The sequence below is a fragment of the Mus musculus genome, chromosome 12, assembly GCF_000001635.26.
Source record: "Mus musculus strain C57BL/6J chromosome 12, GRCm38.p6 C57BL/6J".
NCBI classification, from domain to species: Eukaryota; Metazoa; Chordata; class Mammalia; order Rodentia; family Muridae; genus Mus; species Mus musculus.
The window spans coordinates 102,734,437-102,757,868 of NC_000078.6; the positions used below are offsets into that span (position 1 = coordinate 102,734,437).

General features: G+C 43.6%; 4 protein-coding genes across 6 annotated transcripts; 1 reads left to right on the forward strand and 3 right to left on the reverse strand.

Annotated features, from left to right (window-relative positions):
• Positions 1-5,393: 5,393 nt before the first annotated feature.
• Positions 5,394-9,225, reverse strand: Moap1 (modulator of apoptosis 1). Of its 2 annotated transcripts, none has more exons than NM_001142937.2 (2): positions 9,107-9,225; positions 5,394-8,958 (listed from the first exon to the last, which is right to left on the reverse strand). In NM_001142937.2, exon 2 carries the CDS (start codon positions 8,850-8,852, stop codon positions 7,794-7,796), a length of 1,059 nt encoding a protein of 352 aa, NP_001136409.1. In that variant the 5' UTR covers positions 8,853-8,958; positions 9,107-9,225; the 3' UTR covers positions 5,394-7,793. The 2 variants fall into 2 exon arrangements, with proteins under 2 accessions (NP_001136409.1, NP_071718.1); NM_022323.7 differs by having other exon boundaries at positions 9,063-9,225.
• On the reverse strand, positions 5,394-23,374 carry Gm20604 (predicted gene 20604). Its single transcript, NM_001142939.1, has 2 exons — positions 23,105-23,374; positions 5,394-8,958 (listed from the first exon to the last, which is right to left on the reverse strand). The coding sequence occupies exons 1-2, from the start codon at positions 23,307-23,309 to the stop codon at positions 8,936-8,938; spliced, it is 228 nt and encodes a 75-aa protein (NP_001136411.1). The 5' UTR covers positions 23,310-23,374; the 3' UTR covers positions 5,394-8,935.
• Tmem251 (transmembrane protein 251) lies at positions 9,283-10,970 on the forward strand. Of its 2 annotated transcripts, none has more exons than NM_001324515.2 (2): positions 9,283-9,334; positions 10,164-10,970. In NM_001324515.2, the coding sequence occupies exon 2, from the start codon at positions 10,180-10,182 to the stop codon at positions 10,573-10,575; it is 396 nt and encodes a 131-aa protein (NP_001311444.2). In that variant the 5' UTR covers positions 9,283-9,334; positions 10,164-10,179; the 3' UTR covers positions 10,576-10,970. The 2 variants fall into 2 exon arrangements, with proteins under 2 accessions (NP_001311444.2, NP_796114.1); NM_177140.4 differs by having other exon boundaries at positions 9,324-9,730.
• Positions 18,839-23,374, reverse strand: Gon7 (GON7 subunit of KEOPS complex). The gene is made up of 2 exons (NM_001142938.1): positions 23,105-23,374; positions 18,839-19,730 (listed from the first exon to the last, which is right to left on the reverse strand). The coding sequence occupies exons 1-2, from the start codon at positions 23,307-23,309 to the stop codon at positions 19,639-19,641; spliced, it is 297 nt and encodes a 98-aa protein (NP_001136410.1). The 5' UTR covers positions 23,310-23,374; the 3' UTR covers positions 18,839-19,638.
• Positions 23,375-23,432: the final 58 nt, after the last annotated feature.

Below are 23,432 nucleotides of genomic sequence, written 5' to 3' on the forward strand. Positions count from 1 at the left end.
GGTATACTGTCTCCTGAGGAACATTTAATAGGAACTGCCCATTCTCCATTATGAAGCAAAAACAGCTCAGCCCTTTGGAATAAAAAGCCCCCTACTGTGTTGTAAGGAAACCCTGGTCACCCAGACAGTCCCAGCAGACACAATTTTGGGTGTTAGGATGTGGCGTGGCGTGAGCTGACTCAGAACAAATAGCTGGATGAGTGAAGAGCCTCACACAGCTTCAGGGTCTTGTAGCTGAGGCCTGTGACATCACTGACAAGCCACCCCCGAACACCCAGACTAGATTCTAACCCAAAGGAACTGAGTGAGCCTGAATGATTACAATTTAGGGGAGTTGGCAGGCTTGTATAACACATATGGCTTGTATACAGTTAGAGACGTACACAAGTATGAAAAAATGGTAAAGCAAGGTGCAGGGGATATAGCTGAGCAGCAGAGTGCTGGCCTAACATGCACAAGGCCCTGGGTTCAATGCCCACCACTGCAACAAATAACCAAACAAGAGTGGCATTGTGATGAAACTGGAGTAACCAGACCTACAAGGAGCACTAAGCTGGACTAGGAGAGTGTACATTTCAGTGGGAAGGTGGGAGCTGAAATCTAGACAATCGACTGCAGTGTCACGTGCCCTCTAAATCCATGGGCACAGCCAGGAAGAATGCAGCGTACAGGCTGGCATCCGCCCATGTCTAACCAGGGTCTTACAGGCTGGCATCTGCCCATGTCTAACCAGGGGCTGAGCCACTCGGGTGGGGAAAATCCTCAAAGGTCAGGGGTTGTTCTTAGGAGGACAGCAAGTGTCCAGCAGAGTTCCTGGAAGATGGGAACACCTATCCCTTCAGCTGCCCTGGTCTGCACGAAGCTCAAAAGGACCAGGTAGTTCCCCAGGCTGGACCTGCTCTGGGAGGAATCCTGGGCAGCTGGCCTGGCCACTCCCTAAAAGTTGTGTGTGTGAATAACTCTTAACAAAACTTAAGAGAAAAGAAATGTCTTTTCATATTTTATCTCTTGTTTCATTTGCTTTATCTGTTCAACCTCTGCAACATTACACAAATAGGAAGTCTTCACTGAAACAAAGCAGAAATATATAACATTTTTATTTTCTGACAGGGTCTCACTATGTAACCTCCGCTGATCTGGAACTTGCTGTGTAGACCAGAGATCTATTCTGCTCTGACTGGTCTGGATCTAGCCAGTGCTCTGTATCATTTTAGTGGTGATTAAATGCATAGCTTTGGAAAGGTGGGCACTCCTATGATTCCCTCTCCAGTGATTGGTGGCATCTGTGCTTGTTATGTGCATGTAAGGACTTAATGGGTGTGAACAATTTTACTTATGTTTTAAACTTTACAGAGAAGTCACAGAGCCAGTGCAGAGTTCCTGCATACTCACTTCCCTTCCCTTGATGAGACAGGCTGACTCTATGACAGGCTTCAAACTGGCAGTTCAAGAGATTAGGCCTGAAAACCCAGGCTTGAGGCAGCTAGTCAGAAACTGCCGTCTGTCACCTGGCCTGAAGCAAGGACAATGGGTCGGCAACAGTTTCCGGCTCCCATGCCCCATAATGGTTTTGGAATGTCTCTAAGAGATAGAACAAGATAAGATCACCTATTCCAGAATTCCCATAATATGCCTTCAAGCTCAATCGGGTGTTTATCTTGGTAATGGGAGACCCCAGCATGCTGGACTTCTGCAGCATAAAACACTTTTTGTGTTTACATACTATTTGACTCCAGGGTACCTTACACCCTACCATTACTTTAGGGCTGTGCATTTGTGCCATCTGAAGAAAAAACATGGCACAGTGCTAGTTAGTGCTATACAGAATGCTGGTTAGGCTTTTGTGAACTTGACACAGCTGGAGTCATCTGGGAAGAGGGAACCTCCAGAGAGAAGATGCCCCCTTGAGTTTGGCCTATAGGCCAGTCTGTAGGGGCAGTTTTATGACTGATAATTAATGAAGACCCAGCCCATTGTGGTGTCACCCCTGAACAGGTGGCCCTCTGGGTTGTATAAAAATGCAAGCTAAGCCAGTCATGGAAAGCAAGCTAGAAAAGCGGCCTTCTTCTGTGGGTTCTGCTTTATTACTTAAAAAAAAAAATGATTTATTTTATGTATAGACACACCAGAAGAGGGCATCAGATCCCATTGCAGATGGTTGTGAGCCACCATGTGGTTGCTGGGAATTGAACTCAGGACCTCTGGAAGAACAGTCAGTGCTCTTAACTACTGAGCCATCTCTTCAGCCTGAGTTTTTCAGTCCTTGAAGAAAATGTTTTCAATTGGGCTTCTATGGTGTATTTCTCCTAATTAGCCTGGCTTTATCCCATTGCACCTGGGGTCCAGACGGCTTCACAGTGACACCATTGATGCTAATGTGGCATCTGCCAGGTCTTTCCAAGGAAAGTTATTCCTGTCCCTTTCCACAAGCTCATCCTTAGAAAGATGTCACCAAGGTGAGCCTACCTGCAAAGGGAAAAGGAAGCAGCATGACAAATGCTGCTTCCGGGGTGGCTTAAATGGCAGACATCTCCCAAGGGCTCCGCATGCGCACTTGTTCCGCAGATGGTGGCACTCTCTGGAGGAATACTGGGGAACTTTGCTCACTGGGACCTATTTTGAGAGTTTATAGCCTTACCCCCCTTCCAGTTAGCTTTCCAGGCTTCCTGAATGATAAACTGTGACCAGCCAGCTTCCTGATCTGGCAGCCTGATGTCATAGCCTTCCTGCCATCATGGACTTTGCCCCTGGAACGGTAAGCCAAAACAAAACAAAATCAACAACAAAAAAACAATATAAGAAACAAACAAGCCGGGCGTGGTGGCGCACGCCTTTGATCCCAGCACTCTGGAGGCAGGGGCAGGTGGATTTCTGAGTTCAGTTTGAGGCCAGCCTGGTGTACAAAGTGAGTTCCAGGACAGCCAGAGCTACACAGAGAAACCCTGTCTGGAAAAAAAACCAAAAAAAAAAAAAAAAAAAAAAAAGGAAACAAAACAAAACCAAACCAAAAACTGGGCAGTGGTAGTATACATCTTTGATCCCAGCTCTTGAGAGGTAGAGGCAGGCAAATCTCTGTAAATTCGAGGCTAGCCTGGTGTACAGAAAGAGCAAGTTCCAGGACAGCCAGGGCTACTCAGAGAAACCCTGTCTTCAAAACAAAACAAAACAAAACAAACAAGAAAACAGAGCCCTAAACAAAAAACAAACAAACAAAAAAGCCCTCTTTCTTTCAACACAGGAGCAGAAAGTAACTTACACAGTTCCTAGAGGGTAAAGCAGCCACATGAATTATCTGACATTCTTCTGTAAAGATTCATCTTTTCTCCCATATTTATTCAATCGTTATTTACATCGACATCAACTCCCAGGAATTTACTTTGGGTTAGAACTAACACTATGGTGCTTACTCTGTGGCTGTGAGGAAGCTCTTCCCGGAAGTCCCCTGGCTATGGAAATACCACCTTCTTTTCATTTCTTTGAGAGTTTCTTTCTTTCTTTTTTTTTTAAAGATTTATTTATTATTATATGTAAGTACACTGTAGCTGTCTTCAGACACACCAGAAGAGGGAGTCAGATCTTGTTACAGATGGTTGTGAGCCACCATGTGGTTGCTGGGATTTGAACTCTGGACCTTCGGAAGAGCAGCCATCTCACCAGCCCCCGAGAGTTTCTTTCTTAAACAAAAAGAAATTCCCCTTCAAGTCCTAGTATGTCAATGTGACATTTTAGTGCCATTGTTTCAACATGGCTGTTTAAAGGGCGCATATGTGCTTTTATTATTTTCAATTTATAAACCAATAAAAAAATCCTTTTAGTTTCCTCAATTACATAGTATTCACCAGATGCATGCAGAAGACCATAAGAAAAGCTGACTGTGGGCTGGAGAGGTGGCTCAGCAGGTAAGAGGATTTGCTGCAGCAGGTAGAGGACCCTTCTGAGCACGTTCATGGCTGCAAATAATCTTGTGTAACTCCAGTTCCAGAGTTACATGATTTTCTTATGGCTTTTGTGCATGGAAGCAAACATTTATATTATCTAGAATTGATTTTTAATTTTTTTTTTATTTTTTGGTTTTTTGAGACAGGGTTTCTCTGTGTAGCCCTGGCTGTCTTGGAACTCACTCTGTAGACCAGGCTGGCCTCGAACTCAGAAATCCGCCTGCCTCTGCCTCCCGAGTGCTGGGATTAAAGGCATGCGCCACCACTGCCCGGTGGCACTGAATCTTCTTGAACCTTAAGCTTCCTGTCTGTAGAATGGACACTGTTTTTTTGTTTTTGTATTTTTTTTGACAGGCTCCTGTGAGAAGTTAACAAGCTAACCTAGAACAGCTTAAGAACAAGGGACTCTGGGGGCCAAGGAAATGATGGCTCAACAGTGAAGGGCATTTACTGTTCTTGCACAGGTTCTGGGTTCGGTTTCTAGCATTCATATGATGACTCACACCGGTCTGACTCCTGCCTCAGGGGAATCCACCACTCTCTGTTCTGGCTTCCACAGGCACTGCATGAATATGATGCGCACACATACCCACCTAATATTAAAAACAAATCAATCTTTATGACGATCAAGGACTGGCAATGGACAGGCTCGATGTAAATCCTGGCCTGTCACTTTGATAAAGGAGACCGTGGGAACACTCATCAGGAATTAAACATTATTAGAGCTTGGCTAAAATCACTGCTAATAAGTTGTTCTTCTTTCAAAACTGTAAGCACTCCTGCTGACGGGGCAATTTGACTTCTCAATCACCAGCTGCTGGACTTACCCACTGTTGGCTGCTTTGAGCAAGCGGGCTGTCAAAAGCCAGCCAGCTATCTGTATGACATCACTGTTTGGAACACTGTGTGAACACCTTGAAACGACACAACTGCAGCTCCCCAAGGCACAGCCTCTGCCAGGCCTAAGTCAGCTTCTACTAGATGTTTGCTAGCACAACGTCAGTGAATCCTAGATGACCTTGCAACCATTTTCAAGGAAGGAGAGTTTGTCTGATAGCTTAGCAGTGACTGCGATGCTAGTGTTCAGACAAGGCTGTGATTGGTGCAAACACAATTCTTCATTTACATATAAGTTTTTCTCAAAGTGGCACAAACACCCTTCCTTAGCCTTCATAGGCTGTTGAGCTCACTTTGTCAGCTAGGAGATAACCTCTTTTTTTTTTTAAATTTATTTATTTATTGTATTTACTATATGTAAGTACACTGTAGCTGTCTTCAGACACTCCAGAAGAGGCATCCAATTTCGTTAAGGATGGTTGTGAGCCACCATATGGTTGCTGGGATTTGAACTCAGGACCTTTGGAAGAGCAGTCACACTCTTAACCCCTGAGCCATCTCACCAGCCCCAGGAGATAACCTCTTGTGCTGCCTCCCCAATAAAAGATTCTCTCCAGTAGTGTTTCCTTGCCATTTTTTAAAAAGATTTATTTTATTTATGAGTACACTGTAACTGTTTTCAGTCACACCAGAAGGCAGCATCAGATCCCATTACAGATGGTTGTGAGCCACCATGTGGTTGCTGGGATTTGAACTCAGGACCTCTGGAAGAGCAGTCGGTGCTCTTACCCGAGGAGCCACCTCTCCAGCCCTCCTTTCCTATTTCTAGCTTACTTCTTAGTTGTGAGGCTAAGATGGCAATATAAAGCCAGGAGAGTGGCAGCAACAGCAGACAGTGGAGTGGCAGGCAGAGCTGGAAAATGGCTGTGTGGCTGGCTGTTGTGACAACCGAAGAGGCAGAGATAAAGGAGAGAAGGCTGTAAAGAGCTGGAAATGAAAACCAGCAGGCCCTTGTCACTGGAGGTTTCAGAGAGCTTCTGTGATTTTTACAAGTCTCAGACACCCCGAGACCTGTACGATTTAACACTGGCAAGGCGAAGGAATAATAACTTCCCAAGTCTATACAACAGCTATAATACTTGTAATGAGGTCTACCCAATAACTTAGTATTTTAGAGCAAAGGGTGGGGTTACTAGAGGCTTCCACAAGATCTATAATGCTTAATTAAGGGTCTAGCATCCTAGGCCCCTAGAGCTATAACACTAGGTGGCACTCTTCTCCACCTGTCTGTTGCCACCACTGCCAAATGTTATGGGATATATATATATATATATGCGTCAAAGACCAGCACCTAAAGATCTCTGAGCCTATGATCTACCCAGAATAAAAAGACCTGGAGCCAGGGGCTAGCCACATTACTACCTGTAAAACCACAGACAAGTTATTTTTCTGTGCCTCATCTTATTCATAAAATGGGAGGTGGGAAGAGACAGCTTCTTCTTCAGCTAGTACTTAGTCGCTGGCCAAGGATACATCCAATGTCAGCCATTAATACTGAGTCTGAATAAACCTTCAAAGCAGGGATTATCCTGTCGAGTTTACCCCCTCAGCTTAGGGTCTCACATACAGAAGAGGCGTGGCATTTATTAATGCTTGTGTGTCTATACAAAATGTAAAGTTTCTCACCGAGGCAGCAAATGAGTGACCTGCAGGACAGTGCATAATGTATCTTAAGCCACTATACAAACATGAGCAGAATCACAGCTCTCAAGAGTCCACATGCCATTCTGCAGTGGAGAACATAAGGAAACTTTCCATGTATTCCTAACTCAGAGTAATCTATCACACTCCCAAGACTACATGTACACACGGTGACAGTCTGGCCTTGATTCTTTGTGTAGTTCCCTCCCTTAGTAGAGAGAACAGCAGCTTTGCAAGAACCAGAACAGCTCTCATTACTGCCTGCTTCGTCTTGGGCATACATCCATTTCCCAGGTGATCTTAGTTTCCCTGTATGTAGTTTTCTCTTTGGAGGTAGGGCCTCCCTCTGTAGTTCTGGCTGGCCTTGAGAGGCCAGTCTTCCTGACTTTGGCTTTACTTGTTAAGCACTGGGGTTATAGGTGTGTAGCACCAGGGTTGGAAAAACACAAACCTTCATCTTCCCTTTCTCCCTCAAAATTCAATATTGATGGGCCTACTACTCGCCACAATCTGTTTATAGTCTGGTTCCTGTCAAACAAGCAAGTTCCTATCCCCTAGGTGCCAAGAGTTCAAAGAACTAAGTCTGTAATTTCAGTGGCTTTCAGATTCACACTATAAAAACTTTTGTTCAGCCTAGTGTAGTTGTGCAGGCCTTTAATTCCAGCACTCAGGAGGCACATTTCTGAGTTTGAGACTACCCTGGGTCTATAGAGTGGGTTCCAGCACAGCTAAAGCTGCACAGAGAAACTGTCTTAAAAACAAAGCCAAAAAATTATTTTCCTTCAAATGTAGTATTACAATGTATACAAAGATCAAATATTTTATTATCATTTCTTTATTACTCCAAGAAAATGATATTTAGAAGCAGACGTTTTGGCAACATATCAGATAGTCACAAACCTAAAACTAGTTGTAGAACTGACCACAGCATTCAGTTGTGCTTTTTGATTGCACAGAATCGATAACTGATTTTAATAAAAGAAACTAAATATCTTAACCAGCCTTGGCTCAGGGTCTTCAGCATAAATGTGGGCAACACCTGAAAACTATTGATAACTGATAGCACCATCACATATGACTATTAAACATGCATATAAACTTTTGACTTGCTGGGACACTGTACTAGCAGAATGGTCTTTTGATTTAAATAATTATCAGTGTAGAATGACATCATTTTTATCAGTAAAACATTGGGGAGACATTCAGTAAACAACACGACAAAGGGCGAGTTACTTTGGCAGCATAAAGAGTGGATGGGCTGATCTCTGCAATGAGCTCTTCCATCTTGTTCTGCTCATGACAGCCTTGGGTCTTGGGTCAAGTGCAATAGCCTTCTAATTCGGCCTGAAGGAGGACCTCTTCTTCTTCGGCCTCCTTATCTTTTATCAGTGTCAGCAACTGCAGTAAGCCTGGGGCTGGGCTACCCTCCGGCAGCCCAAGCTCTCTTCGAACTGATTTGTGGACTGCCCCAGCAATGACTTGGTCTAGACGGGCCTGATTCACAACTTCTTTCTCAATTGCTCCTTTCTGAACCAGTTTCTGCAATAAAGGCTCCAACCTTAGAACATAGGCAGACAGCTTTTCATCAGTCTTCTGATAAGTAGTAAGGTATTTGACCTGCAATGCTCTAGGATTATCAATAATCCCAAATATTGTCTCAAGCGTCTTCAGGCATTCTGCAACTGTAATGAAGGGGTTGTTTATCTTGAGGACTCGAATAATTTCAAATGCTGGACCTCTAAGGCTCTCTATCAACCGCCTTCTTTTCTCTACATCTGACACCTGCCATGTTTTCATTACTTGGGAAGTATGAAACATCCAAGATTCAAATTCTTCCTCACCTGGTCCTGGAGGATCCCTGCCTGAGAACACACTCAGCTTTTTGTACCTCAGATACTGCAGGGTAGGCTTAAGGGCCTCATTTAATGCCTGTGCTAACATGGGTGCTCGAATTTCAGGGATCATTATGCCCGGGTCTAGGCCGAGAGGGTCATTCCGATTCCCAAGAACTCTGGTTAATTCACCCATCGTCATGCCCTCCCCCTTTAAAAACTCATTTAATCTGCACAAAAAGTCACTATCAGTATCAGGAGGCTTAAAGATCACTCTCCAGACACCTCCTTTTGCAGGTATTTCCTTGGGGACCAGGGCACTGCCAGTCTCTACTGTAAGCCCAATCAGGGCTACATTCTTGTTCTCATCCCTCCTGAACATCCTCCCAAGCAGTCTGTGTTCCCCTAAGGGAGCAAGGCCAGCCTGCAGGGCCTCCTCTATGTCTGCCACTCCGCAGGTCGGAGGGATGCCGGCAACCAATAGTGCTTTCCGAGGATTCATATCCATCCCTCTGCACCAGTCTTCTAGAAGTCTCAGTGTCATGGTGCTCAGAGTATTTAAATTCTAATTCGACCAGGGCGCCGCCGCCGCCGCCGCCGCTTACAGTGATGTGCGTGCTCGTCTCTTTAACACGCAGAGGTCCGGGAGCCTGAGAAAACAGAGCATCCACGTTAAGTTAACCGTGTCTGACTCCCGAGCAGTTCCTCCGCCCACCCGCCACAGGCGCTTAGAAACGAACGCCATCAGGATCACCTGCCCGTAGATACATCGCTTGGGTCCCGGAGAGGACGTCTGACCTTTGCGGGGTTTAGGAGAGACCCGGGCTCCCCGCGCCCGCCTCCCGGCCGAGGGCAGAAGAACGACCGCAGCAAACGCCTCAGGGAACAGACAACCGCCTCTGGAGGCGGCGCGAAGCTGACAGCCTGACGTCATGAGAGGCCGGCGCGCGTTTCCGGCCCTAGACGGAAGCTCTGAATGCGGCGGTATCCGGGACTGCGAGCGGGCGGGCCACTCAGGACAGGAAGGTGAGACCCGGGGCTGCTCGGCTTGGCTGTCAGGCTGGCCCGGCGTCCGGCCGGGAGCCGAGCTCGGGCCTCTGCAGGCCAAGCCTGGCGCCACTGCCCAGCTCAGCTCGGCGGCGGGTGCAGTGGGGGGCGGGCCCGGCATCTCCAGGTGGTTCCCCCCGCCTGGGGCTCCGGAGGGCGACGGGGCCCGCCGCCGCCGCGTGACCAGCCGTAGTCACGCTGAGCTTAATCACTACTAGCTCGTGCTCCCGCCGCCGCGCTCACCTTCTTCAGCTGCGCGACCCAGAGGGTTTCTCTTAAGGTGGCTTGTTCTGAAATGCCAAAGGCACCTGACTGTTCAGAACTGAGTGACTCTTGCTCGCTTGCAGGGGGAACAGGAAGATTTTCGGGACCACTGTAAGTGTTTGAAAGAGTTACCGTCTTAACTTGGGGACTCCGACGTTGGTTTAACGAGTAGAACTCAACCCAGTGCCCACGTCTGAAATAGTGTTAAGCCAGAAAGCATTTCAACTGTCAAGAGCAACGTCCTGTGGGGAAACTAGATGTTTCATTATCTGAAACGAAGGTGTACTGGGTCTACTCAAGCAAGAAGTGATGATTCATTCACTCTGGGGTTCACATAAATAACAGCACTCAGTAGACACTGAAACCAGTATTTTTATGTGCTTACAACTGTTATATAAAACCACCTGTAAGCTGTTTACAGCTGTTAAATCTTAAAATGCTCGTGCTTTTCAGAACTCTTGAATTTAAATCATGTGCACTTGGAATAGTTGCCATGGCAACATTATTAGACCTTAACAATAATTTTTCTGTGTTTGCATTGAAGGCACAGAGCATGGAGAATGATGAACTTCCGTCAGCGGATGGGATGGATTGGAGTGGGACTGTATTTGCTAGCAAGTGCAGCAGCGTTTTATTATGTTTTTGAAATCAATGAGACTTACAACAGGTTGGCTTTGGAACACATTCTGCAGCACCCTGAGGAGCCTCGGGAAGGAACCACATGGACACACTCCTTGAAAGCTCGGTTACTTTCCCTGCCCTTTTGGTTGTGGACAATTATTTTCTTGATTCCGTACTTACAGATGTTTTTGTTCCTTTATTCTTGTACGAGAGCGGATCCCAAAACAGTGGGCTACTGTATTATCCCCATATGCTTGGCAGTTATCTGCAATCGTCATCAGGCATTTGTCAAGGCTTCTAATCAGATCAGCAGACTACAACTGATTGACACATAACACCCATCACCGGTTTCCCTTATTGTAAGACTGCCAGCACTGTATAGTGGCTGACCACAAGACTGCAGTTTCTTCACAGGTCTCAGGAAGTTGTGGTGGAACGAGACTTAAAAAGTGACAAGAGGACTGACTACTTTATCTGAATAATGACTTTTTAGGTAAAGCCTGAAATATAGTACTACACAATCATGTTGATGACTTCAGAGTTTGGAAGTAAAATAGTGGCTTGTAACCTGCAGTCTTTAGAAACTTGAATAAGCGCCTGAATTTTTTTATTTCTATTCTATGTGCAACATAGTATGATTCAGAAATTTTTCCATTGGGGAAAATATTTCCATTGTGTTAAATGTAAAAAGGTCTGACCATGATCATAAAATTTAAATTTTATACAATTACTTTGCTTGCTTTAAAAATTTTCAGACTAAGACACTAATCCTGCTTTCAGTTTACATGGAATTGGTAGAAAATTAATGAGATGGCTATCACCTTTCTGTTTTTTTCGGGGGAGGTGGGTAGGTAGGGGAGAGTGCTGGGGATAGAATCTAAGCCTTTGTGCTTTTCAAGACAGTTACTCAGTGTGCCCTGGCTGTCCTGGAACTTGCCCTGTAGATCAGGCTGGCTTCAAATTCTTGCCTGCCCCTGCCTCCCCAACAGCTGGGATTAAAGGTTTGTGCCACCACCAACCCATTGCTTTTTGTACTTTTACCACTGAATTACATTTCCAGCCATGATGATGGCTATTTAGATACACAGAATTTGTTCTTTTCTTTTTGGGTAATGGCTATCTAAACCACTAATCTATAGTTCTTTGAAAAACTATGTAGGAACTGAACAGATGAAATGGTTGAAGTCTAGAAATAACACAGACACCAGGTGTACCAGCACAGATCACTGAAGAGATATTGTTCCTTTCCTGGGTGAAATCAGGGTATCCAGTGGTAGTAGTACTAACACATTTCACACCATTTTAATAACCATGGCTTTTGAGTCATTGCTTTAGAGCTACAACAACAACCTTATGAATGAGAGCAGCACTTTAGCCTGATGCAGTTCCTCACCACTGACACAACATCCCATGCTGTGTACAAACATCAACTATTTACCTGTGTATACTGACTCATACCAAAAATGAAAATGAGTTTTAGTGAAGGTTTTTTTTTTTCCCAAATTGTACCATCTGGGAGCTTTTTGTGGTGCTAAAGATCAAACTGACATCCTCGAACATACAAGCCAACTCTTAACTACTGTGTTGTATAACCCTAGTCCTAAAGTTTCTCAGCAACCTCACTAACTGCTGTATTTGAACAGAGAGGCTAAAATTCCATGGCAAAATTTAATCTTTTTTGGTTGTATCTCAAAAGCATCAGAATCTACTTTATGAACTCCTGGTGGTGGACCATGCCCTTGATCATGCTAGCACTTGAGAGGCAGAGAGACGAATCTCTGAGCTGGAGGCCAGCCTGGTCTACATGAAAAGTTCCAGGACAGCCAGAGCTACAAAGACAGACCCTGTCCCCCAAAAAACCCCCCATAAGACAAAAACCAAAACCCACAAACTCAAAAACCAACTCAGTTTAGTTGCTGAAATAACACATCTTTTGCTATAATATATTCAGTATTTCAGGGAAACAGTTTGACAAAACTACTTCTGTGAATCAGGTGCATCTTTTGAGTGCTTTTAATATGCATGCTGCAGAAATGTTTTAGAAGTATTCTTCACCAACTCTTTACTCCCAATACCAAGGCAGCTGTTGCTACTGGGACAAGTGCCATTTTACAAGACTGAAGTATTCAGGAATTAATAACCTGTCCATGGACAGGGTAAGTAACTGGAAAAGCCAAGCTAAGAGCCATAGGCAGGGTATGGTGGCACATTCCTGTAATCTAGCATTCAGGGGCAGATGCAGGTGGATCTCTGTAAATCTAGTCTATGTAGTGAGTGCTAGTACAGTCAGCTACATAGGGAAACCCTGCCTGAAAACAACAGTAAAAAATCAGATGAAGTAAGATTTGAACCCAGGATATCTATCTGGCTTCAGATTCCATCTCTGTACTTAAGGAAAAATGATTAATTAATGATAATTAGTATGGAAGTAGTAGCAATTTATTTTTATTTTTGTCAAGACAGGGTTTCTCTGTGTAGCGCTGGCTAACCTGGAACTTGCTCTGTAGACCAGGTTGGCTTTGAACTCAAAGACCCAACTGCTTTTGCAGGGATTAAAGGCATTTCCAGATATAATTTATTAATGGTTAGTTTACAAGGTTAATCTGCTCTTTAAAAAAAAAATCACATTCCCTTATCTCTGTTTGTACAAATGTTAAGTTGGGTGCCATAGTGTATATATGGAGGGCAGAGGACAACCATGAACATGTTTTCTCAGGTGCTATCCATTTAGATTTTGGAGACAGGGTCTTTCTTACTGGCCTGGGGCTTACCAATTCTCCAAGGATCCCAGTTTCCACTGGACCAAATTGCTTAGCTCCCTCCAATCCCCTTTAAAAAACAAACAAAAATATGTGTCCTTGCAAACAAACAATTCTTCAAACTTTACCAGCCGTGCCATTGTCATTTTATTTACAACCCTACCTGAAATGAAACAATCGCATTGAAGTTTTTTCACTGAAATACTTGAGTGCAGGCACAGTAAATAGATTAGCTGCAGAAGTGTCTATGGCACTTTTTTCGCTAGTACACACTTTTGACTTAGATGTCATTAACTTTAAAGTAAAAACCCCCGGAAGTATAGAATCTGATTCTGTTTTACAATCTGTTTAAGGAACAAACAGCTTTTCTTTGGTGGAGTCACGAGATAAAGTGCTCACATGAGTAAGTCACCACCGCTTGAAACAAATGCGAATGCTTGTACCAAATGGGTAGGGTTAGTCTTTTCCATTCCCTGGCACAAGTGATTACTGTGCTGCTTCATTGTTCATCCTTTCATCACGAATGCACCACTGTGCATTCCCACACATAAAGTCCTAGAAAACTTTGGACTGTGGTTGGAAATCACCATGCAGTTAGTGTTTAAAACCCTGCAAACCTCCTCACATACAATAATAAGGTCCATGGAGGCGGGTCCAACTCTTTTTGTCTTAAACATTTTCAGATGCTTCTACTAGGGTTCAAAGAACTGATCCACAGTGTTGAGCATTTACTGAAGATTCAAGTACTGGAGCTGTGTTTATCTTTGGAACAGAATCAGAAAGTGTTCTGCAGAAACTTGAGTCATTTCCACATTTTGTCTACATGTCCTCATATTAAATCCTCCCTGTGCTCTGAACATGCTTCTCTCAGACATTTGCTTCCCTTTCTGCCAAAGCTGCTCAGTTTCGTCAGTAAGTCCACAGCGTCACTGGTGATTAACACTGAACTCACCACCAGCTCTGGATTCTCAAGGAGTTTCTTTTTAAGGAGTTTCTGACCCTCTGACCCTTGACATAGGTTCTTCAGCTGGCTTCTGGGGCAGCACTGCCTAGGATGTTCCTTCATGTTCTGTACTTCATGTACTCATTCAGGAGTCACAAACCAAGAGGAGCAGCCAGCCACACGTGGCCACTAGCTGCATGTATTTAGTAGCCCAGTTCTAGATCATTCTCTGGTTTTTCTTCTACCTCATAGTTGCTTGCTGCTTCTTTGAGGAATTCTCCTTGGGGATCTCCTCCAACTCTGTGTTGGTGTGCTCCAGTTCTCTCTTCTTAGGTTTCTGTCATCTCATCCGGTCCTGTGGTTCTAGGTACTCTTCTGCAGAGTTTCACTTGAATATCTACTACCTACTTGTCTTTTTTTCTGAAGTGGAATCTCACTAGGTTATCCAAAGTTGTTCTGAACTTAGTCCTCTTCCCTCAACCTCCCCAGTAGCATGATCACTTGTATGCAATCACTACACTTGGCTTCACTTCATTGCCTGCTTATACTTCACCATACATTTACTAGCAGACTCATGACATTTAACCTGTCTAAAACTAAGCTGCCAAAGGCAACCCATCAAAACCTGTTTATCAACTGTGTTTATAATTCCAGCACTTCATAAGAGGCAAGGGGACCAGAGTTCAAGGACAGCTTTATCTACAAGTTCAAGGTCCTATCTTGGTTTTCAAATCTGCTGTCTCAGGAGGCAGAGGCAGAGGCAGAGGCAGGCAGATCTCTGAGGGGGGCCAGCCTGGTCTACAGATGAAGACAGGCAGGGCCACACAGAGAAAAGTCCTGTATCAGCACCTATACCTCTCCATCATTCCCTGCTGTTCTTTCTGCTCAATTCCACTCCAGGCACACTATCTTTTCTTTTTCCTTTTCTGACAAGCCTCACACTATGCAACTCAGGATACTCCTGCCTCTGCCTCCAGAGTGCTGGGATTACAGACATGTGCTTCCTTGCTTCCTTGCTCCACTGGTCTCGACTTTGGACCATTTCAGAAATGTTATAAAGCCTCCCTTCATGCCTTATCTGTGTTTTCTTCAAAGTCTGCTCAAATGTCACCTTCTTGAGACTCTACCTACTGAAAACACGCATTCTTCCCAGAGTGACTTTTCCCCACAGTACTTACCTATCCTCACATGATACATGTACATCTCAAAAATTGGATTTTTATCATGTATTGTGATGGCCCATATGCTTACAACAGCAACTGGCACACAGCAAATGCTTAGTATATATTTATGAACATATACTTCTCTTACCACACTGCAAAAACGAATCTAGCTCCCTCTTCTTAGAGAACAAAGCCAAAAGCTAATATTTATTAAGTATGTAGCCTAATCTGTCACGTGTTTCAGTTTAATCCAACTCTTTCAGGTCTCATTATTTAGTGATTTTTTTTTTTTTCTGTTCGAGCCAAGATTTCAACTATCCCTCAATGTAGTTTTGTTACATCAGTTGTCTTAGAATTTTTCATATATAAGATTTTTATTAAGTGCTTGGCTAGAGCTCTCTCATCTTTTTTTTTTTTCCGAGACAGGGTTTCTCTGTGTAGCCCTGGCTGTCCTTGAACTCAGAAATCCGCCTGCCTCTGCCTCCCAAGTGCTGGGATTAAAGGCATGCACCACCACTGCCTGGCTGGCTAGAGCTCTCAATACATGTTTCAGGCATGAAAATTAGAGTTTCCTAAGCCACGTAACAAGTACAAAGTGCAACGGCTATTGAACTACATAACACAATTCCAGTCACTGATGTTCAAAGCAATACCATGGACCCAGAAAACACTCATAAAAAACCGCTATCTCCACCAGGTTTTTGGCCAGAGTAAATTCTACTTAACACTACACTCCAGTGCCTATTGATATCCCAACATGAACTGCTTTTTTTTTTAATTTTTAAGATTTATTTATTTATTATATGTAAGTACACTGTAGCTGTCTTCAGACACCAGAAGAGGGTGTCAGATCTCATTACAGATGGTTGTGAGCCACTATGTGGTTGCTGGGATCTGAACTTACAACCTTCAGAAGAGCAGTTGGTGCTCTTAACCACTGAGCCATCTCTCCAGCCCCTGAGCTGCTTTTTAAGATATAAAGTTTATTCCTAGAATTCACTTTTTTGTAGACCACAACTTTAAATAGAGCAATTCTGATCCCAAAGGTCATCAGAGTCACTAGAATAAGTTACAGTATTTTTATGACATTCTTATACTTGGATGATAACACACTAGCTTAAAACAATTGTTTTCAAGATTAAGCCTAGGCATATACATCAGTTGAGAATACTTAGTTCAGTTCTCCTAACCTGTATGCAAGTTGCAAGTGGGAGAAGGGGTACAGGCCTTTTTTTTGGGGGAGGGGGGGTTTCGAGACAGGGCCCTGGCTGTCCTGGCACTCACTTTGTAGACCAGGCTGGCCTCGAACTCAGAAATCCACCTGCCTCTGACTTTCAAGTGCTGGGATCAAAGGCGTGCACCATCACACCCGGCCCCAGGCCTTTAAAAAAAAAAAAAAAAAAAAAAAACCCTGGAGAAGATGCTTAAATTGAAAGAAGCAACATGCATAGCTGTACACACCTTTAAGCCCAATACTGGGGGTCACACCCGGCCCCAGGCCTTTAAAAAAAAAAAAAAAAAAAACCCTGGAGAAGATGCTTAAATTGAAAGAAGCAACATGCATAGCTGTACACACCTTTAAGCCCAATACTGGGGGTCAGGGGGAGACAGAGGCTGGCAGATCTCTGAGACTTTAGGCCAGCCTGATCTATACAGTTTCAGGTCAGCCAGGGCTACATACAGAGAACCTGTCAGGAAAAAAAAAATGAAGACACACCTGAGAAAGTGGATCCTTGCCTTTGCCTCCCAAGTAAGTGGTGAGATTGTAGGTGTGCTCTGCTATGCCTTCCCCTATGTTTTTATCCATGCTAAGTTTGTTACTGGTGTTTTAAGTGTCCTAATACCACAGACCAGCAACTATGACCTACATGTGGATCTGGGCCCTAGAGTTATAGTATTAAATTAACAAATTCTGTTTAGGCACTTTTAAATAAGTACATCTCTTACAAGAATTTTTTGTTTCACCTTTTAGATTATTCATCTAAGGCTCTTAATAGGCTTATTTTTAGGTGGGAATGTAAGGGTTAACTTTCCAGTATAAACATATGAAGTTAGAACTGTTTCAAAAGGTAGCATTGTTCTGCTTGTATATGGCTAATTGCAGCAGTAAGAGTATTGGAATGAGTATTAAATCCAAATAAAAGATCCATCAAACCTATAGCCATGAACCTCAAAACATTATATAAGCACAAGTACTATGTTGAAATGTCTTTATAATAAGTTTAGTACACAAAGGAAATATAAAAAATTTAGGAGCAAATTGAACTATCATTTGAAACTATTTTTACCCTGCATGTATATCTGTGTACTGATAGAAGGGAGTCAGGTCCCTAGGACTGGAGTTACAGAGGGTTGTGAACCACCATATAGGTACTGGGAACTGAACCCAGGTCCTCCTGCATGAACAGCCAGTGCTCCTCACTGCTGAACTATCTCTGCAGCTCCCTCAATTTAAACTACTTAAAATATACTATTTTAAATTATATACAGGCAAGTTTAACCATTAAACAAGAATCTCCAGCCATTAGTAATTTTTCCTAGTTGAAATTGTTTGCATTACCTAAGAGTGCTTGGTGGAATGCTGATGCTCCAAGCAAAACATTTAAAAAATGTCAAGTGTGTCAACTGAGTCTCCTCAGTAACATCATCTGGAAGCCGTGTTATTAGCACAACACTGGAGGTGGAGGCGGAGACAGAGGCAGCTCTTCAGGAGTTTGAGGCCAGCCTGGTTTAAGGAACAAGTTCTAGGCTGGCTAGGGTAAGTTATGAGACTTGTCTTTAAAAAAAAAAAAAAAATCTAGGCAGTGGTGGTGCATGGATGGTTTTAATCCCAGCACTCATGAGGCAGAGGCAGGCAGACCTCTGTTGAGTCTGAGACCAGTTTGGTCTACAAAGGGATTTCTAGGACTGCCAGGAATACACAGAGAGCCCCCCCCCCCCCAAATTAACAAAACAAAACTTAAAACAGAGCAAATGATCTACCACAGAACTCATTTCCAGTCCTAAAGAGTGTTTTCATTTTCATTTTGAGATATTGATGTAAACCCAGTGACTTGTGCATATTAGACAAGCGTTCTACCACTGAGGTATGTATCTCCAGCCTCAGAAGCTATAAACAAACAAACAAACAAACAAACCAGGCTAATGGTTAGCTCTGTAACCTAAGGCAAGTAACTACTCTGAGATTGAGTAATTACTCTCCGAACTAAGTCATTATAATCTGTTGCATCTAAGAGTCTATGTACGGAGGCCCAGGATATATCTGTAATCCCAGCACCCAAGAGGTGACAAGCAGAAAGATGAGAGGTTTGAGGACAGACTGGGCTACATCTAGAGAGTTCCAGATCAACTTCAGCATACAGCAAAGCCTTGTCTCAAAACAAAAAGCCAGGCATGGTTGTGCATACCTGTGATCCCTAATACTCAGAAATAAGTTATTAAAAGTTCAAAGCCAGGCAGGCTATGTAATGATTTCCAGGCCAGTCTAGGCCACATACATAGCAAGACCCAGCCTCAAAACAAAACAGATATAATTAAAAGAATTATTCTAATCTCATTAGGTATATTTTGCATTTCAAGTGTCAGGATCAGGAAAGATGCACTGTAAATCAAAAAACCCCACTCTAGTTCCACCGATAAACAGCAGAAAAGGAACACATACAATATATTTTAGGAACTATTCAACAGTCCCCTTTTGAATAAAATTAAAAAAAAAGAGGCTACAGAAAATATGTAAGTTACAATCAATGTATTTTATTGATTTGAACCTCACATCTATACTTGTACAGACGTATATACACACACACAAATCATATTTCTCTTATCGATTCTTTTAAATATTAATTGCCTATGAACTATGATAAGCAGCTTTTATAAACACTGAAAGATGTAGACACACACCATTTGATTCAACGATCATTTTTTTTTTTTTTTTTAAAGATTTATTTTATTATTATATGTAAATACACTGTAGTCTGTAGACACTCCAGAAGAGGGCATCAGATCTTGTTGCGGATGGTTGTGAGCCACCATGTGGTTGCTGGGATTTGAACTTTGGACCTTTGGAAGAGCAGTCGGGTGCTCTTACCCACTGAGCCATCTCACCAGCCCTCAACGATCATTTTAAAGGAGAAAAACAAACATAAAAATTCATTTGCCAATTTAGATTTCATCCACTATGAATGGTTCCATTTTATTTTAGGATGAGAAAACAAAAGAGTTCACTCCCAAACTTTTGTTGTACTTTTCTTTGTTAGAAACAAGGAAGTTTGCTCTGTGATGAACTTGTTCCAATCAAACAAAAGAAATGAGTTCCCCAACTAGAGCACAGGTCTTCTGTAAGTTCCAGCAGGTGATGAAATGGCAGCGCTCTGCTATCTTGGCTTTTTGTTTTGAGGCAAAGTCTTGACATGCAGCACACAAGCTGGCCTCCAACTTTGAATTCTCCTGCCTCAGCCAGTGTAATTAACTGGGATTACACATATGCATCATCACACTCAACCTAGCAGCAGTCTTAATGTCCTAACACTATTGTTAAGATGCTGGCTTTGGACGTTTTGCAGATGGTCCATCTGAGTTAGTTCTACCAGAGTTATTTTCATCTTCTGCATCATCTTCATCATCACCTTTTAAAAATAAATGTTTGTTGTATGACATTATGTTTAGTGGATGAAGAAATACAAATAGGTAAAGGGACTGATCTGAGACCATTTCCCTTTGGGGACTCACAAACCAGACATACATGACAGTTTATAAATGCTAGGGGTGGGGCCAGTAGGACTGCTCAGTGGGTAAAAGTGAATGCAGTACAAGTTTGGTGACCCATGTTCAATCCCTTGAACCCAATAAAAAGGAGAGAGCCCACTTTACATATGCAACATGCTACCCATATACATTTAAAATAAGTGAATTTTTAAAAACTTGAGGAATTTGTTGAGTGTGATAGCCTTTAATCTTAGCCTTTAGGAGGCGGAGACACGCAGAGATCTCTCTCTAAATTCAAGTCCAGCCTGATCTACATAGTAAATTCCGTGGGAGCCAGGGCTACACAGTAAGGACATGTCTTAAAAACAAAGTAAATGTATACCTTTCATTATAGCACTTGGCAGGAAGCAGCAGGCAAATCTCTGAGTTCGAGGCCAGCCTGTTAATAATGTAATGCTAAATGCTGGCCCCCAAAGTCTTGTTGCCCCAGGGATGAGAGAATCCTCACATATATCAAGTAATGATATGTGACCCTGCTCCTTAATTTAAAACTATTGGTTGAATAAAGATGCCTATAGATGGATAGGAGAGGTAGGTATGGTTTCGGTTCTTGTGGATTGAAGAGAACCATGAAAAAAAGAAGATGGAGAGAAGACACCATGGGGTAGGTGAGTCATGAAAACATGGCCATGCCATGAGGACAGGCCAGTTGGAGTTAAGAGCTGCCCAGATAGAACACGGTAAGTTATAACCCGGGGTTATTTTGGGGGAAGTGGCTCAGAATAGCTTAGAAAGGAGATATTTGCCCAGCTCTAGTGCATTAAAACTGTATTATATCCCCGCACTCAGGAGGCAGAGGCAGGCGGATTTCTGAGTTCGAGGCCAGCCTGGTCTACAAAGTGAGTTCCAGGACAGCCAGGGATATACAGAGAAACCCTGTCTGAAAAACTAAAAACCAAAAACCAAAAAAAAAAAAAAACCCATATTATTACATATTATAAAACAGTAATAGAAGTCTTTTAATCTGAGAACTAAATGATCTAAGGTGGAGTAGAAACTCCTAATTTATTACAACCTATTGGCACCCAACATAGGGTATCATTTTGTAGAAGTCTGATTCCAGTTCCTCCTCCTAGACCAATGCTCCCAGAAATAAGACTCAGACTCAAAATATATATCCAAATACCTTGGCCATACAGCTAGGCTCTTCTCTAACTATATAATTAAGATAACCACTTTACACTTCCACCAACAATGTGGCCTGTCCTATCTTAGAATGACAAGTAATGTCAACTTGCCCAGCCCAGGTGAAAAGATATGGAGGGAAGCTTTTGTTTTTTGCCTGCTTGCCCTCACTGACTATCAAGTTCATCTATCCTGTTACTGAGAGGCCCAAGATACTCCTTTGTTGGTGTTAGAACCTACTCTTTAGGATTCCAACATAGACTGAAAACTGGCAGCTCTCTTAAGACTTTCCAGGAACTCCAGTACATGATTGGGACTGTTGAGACATCCAGTCTCATGGACCAAACAACTATCAGATGCTTAGCCTTTCTGTCAGGAGACTGCCAGTTTTGGGCTACTCAGATCACAGGCCATAAGCCATTCTAATAAATATCTTTATATCACACTTATTCTATCAGCTCTGCTCCTTTGAAGAACCGTGAATAATACATCTAGCTAATACTTTTTATTGTTTCTTTAAAAAAATTATTTATTATATGTAAGTACACTGTAGTTGTCTTCAGACACACCAGAAGAGGGCGTCAGATCTCATTATGGATGGTTGTGAGCCACCATGTGGTTGCTGGGATTTGAACTTGGGACCTTTGGAAGAGCAGTCAGTGCTCTTAACTGCTGAGCCATCTCACCAGCCCCTTATTGTTCCTTTTAATGACAGCCAATAACTATATTATAAAGAATACGGAAGTTTAATCTCCTCTGCAGAAGAATTGACTCCTTAGCTCAGAACAATGAAACATCTATCTTGGTGTTCAATTCAAGATTAGAAATAAATGTAACAACAGTGGAGTGTGGTGGCATATTTCTTTAATTCCAGCACTGCTGAGGCAGAGTCTGGCAGGTCTCTGCAAATCCAAAGCGAGGCTGGTTTAACCGTTACATGGTGACAATGTCTACAAAATAATTTTATTCCTATTAACAGAGCTAGGGCTGGAGAGATGGCTCCGTGGTTAAGAGCACCACCTACTTTTCCCCTGCATGTACGAGGCACCCTCTTGACTATCTGTAACTCTGGTTCCAGGGGATTTGATGCCCTCTTCTGGCCTCCGAAGGCACTGCACATAAGAGGTGTACAGACAAGCATGCAGGTAAACATCCATCTTTAAAAGCAAACAAACCCCAAGCCACCAAAATTAACAGTTAATTTCTACAACAGGAGAGGGGGTGAGAGAAAGTAAGAGGACGGGAAGGGCTGTAGTGCTTTCGGACATTATATAGCCCTTAAACTCTGGCAGCACAAGATGGCAACGTAAACATTCCATCAAGGAAGGGGGGGGCTCATGAGGCGCCACCCCTCTCAGAGGAGCGGTTGGCGGTTAATGGGGGGCGGGGGAGTCATTGTTTTTCTTCAGTGGTCTAGTCACTGCTGTGTTGCCCTAGTTCCAGTAAATATCATACAAATATCCTTAAATAAATCCAGTGACAAAAAAAGGCCGGAAAGAAAGGCGAGGAGCCCTGTCGAGAAGGGTTCAGCGGGGGATAGAGACCATGACCTGAATGCATTAATACATGAATGAAACGATCAATTAATTTAAGAATACCAAAAAGCTAAACTAAAAAGAACTCTTTTACTTTCGAAACAATAGCTACAAAACTGAGAGGGTTAAGATTCCCTAAAACAAAGTGGGCCTCGGTCATTCGAAGCTCTCCTCATTCTGTCAAACACGTTTTCTCGTTTCTAATTTCACTCCTTTCCGTTTTTCAACAACCAGGTCTACCTTCCCGCCCTTTCGGGTCTTCGTGCCAGCTAGCAATGGTTACAGACCGCCACTTTCTCTGCCTATCTTAATCCTTTGCGTTCTTTGCAAGGGAGTCAAGCTGACTTCGTCCGTTGACCAGTCCCTAGTCCAACGCTCGCCACGGTTTTTTTTTTTTTTTTTGGTGGGAAAAGTCGCAAAAACGGGGGGCGGTGGGATATCAGACAAAGAGGGCAGCGAGTTCTAAGGATTTTTAGAAGCGATTGCTCCTCTTCTCCGGGGCTCGCCTTCTCTAGCCTGCCCTTCACACTGCCCGGTCCCGCCAGTGTCCCCCGGCGCCCCGCCCCCGCGCTCACCATCCAAAGCGTCGTCCGGATCTTCCGCCAAGCCTTGCGCGTCCTGCTCCACTAGGGTCCCGAAGAACTCCGCTACCAACTCCTTCATCCGGACCACGCCCGCCGACAGGCTCTGGAGAGGGTCCGCGTCTCCCGACGCCTCACAGGACACTCGTAGCCGCTGCGGCTCCCCGTCACAACCGACGTACTCGCCCGAAAGCTCCATGGCGACCACTCAGCTTCAACAGCGCGCCTCGGAGAAACGCCACCCGGAAGCGGAAGCCAGCCTGCGGCCGGGGCGGGCGGGAGAGGCGAGGAGGAGGAGGAATGACTTCCGATTTCCCGAAAT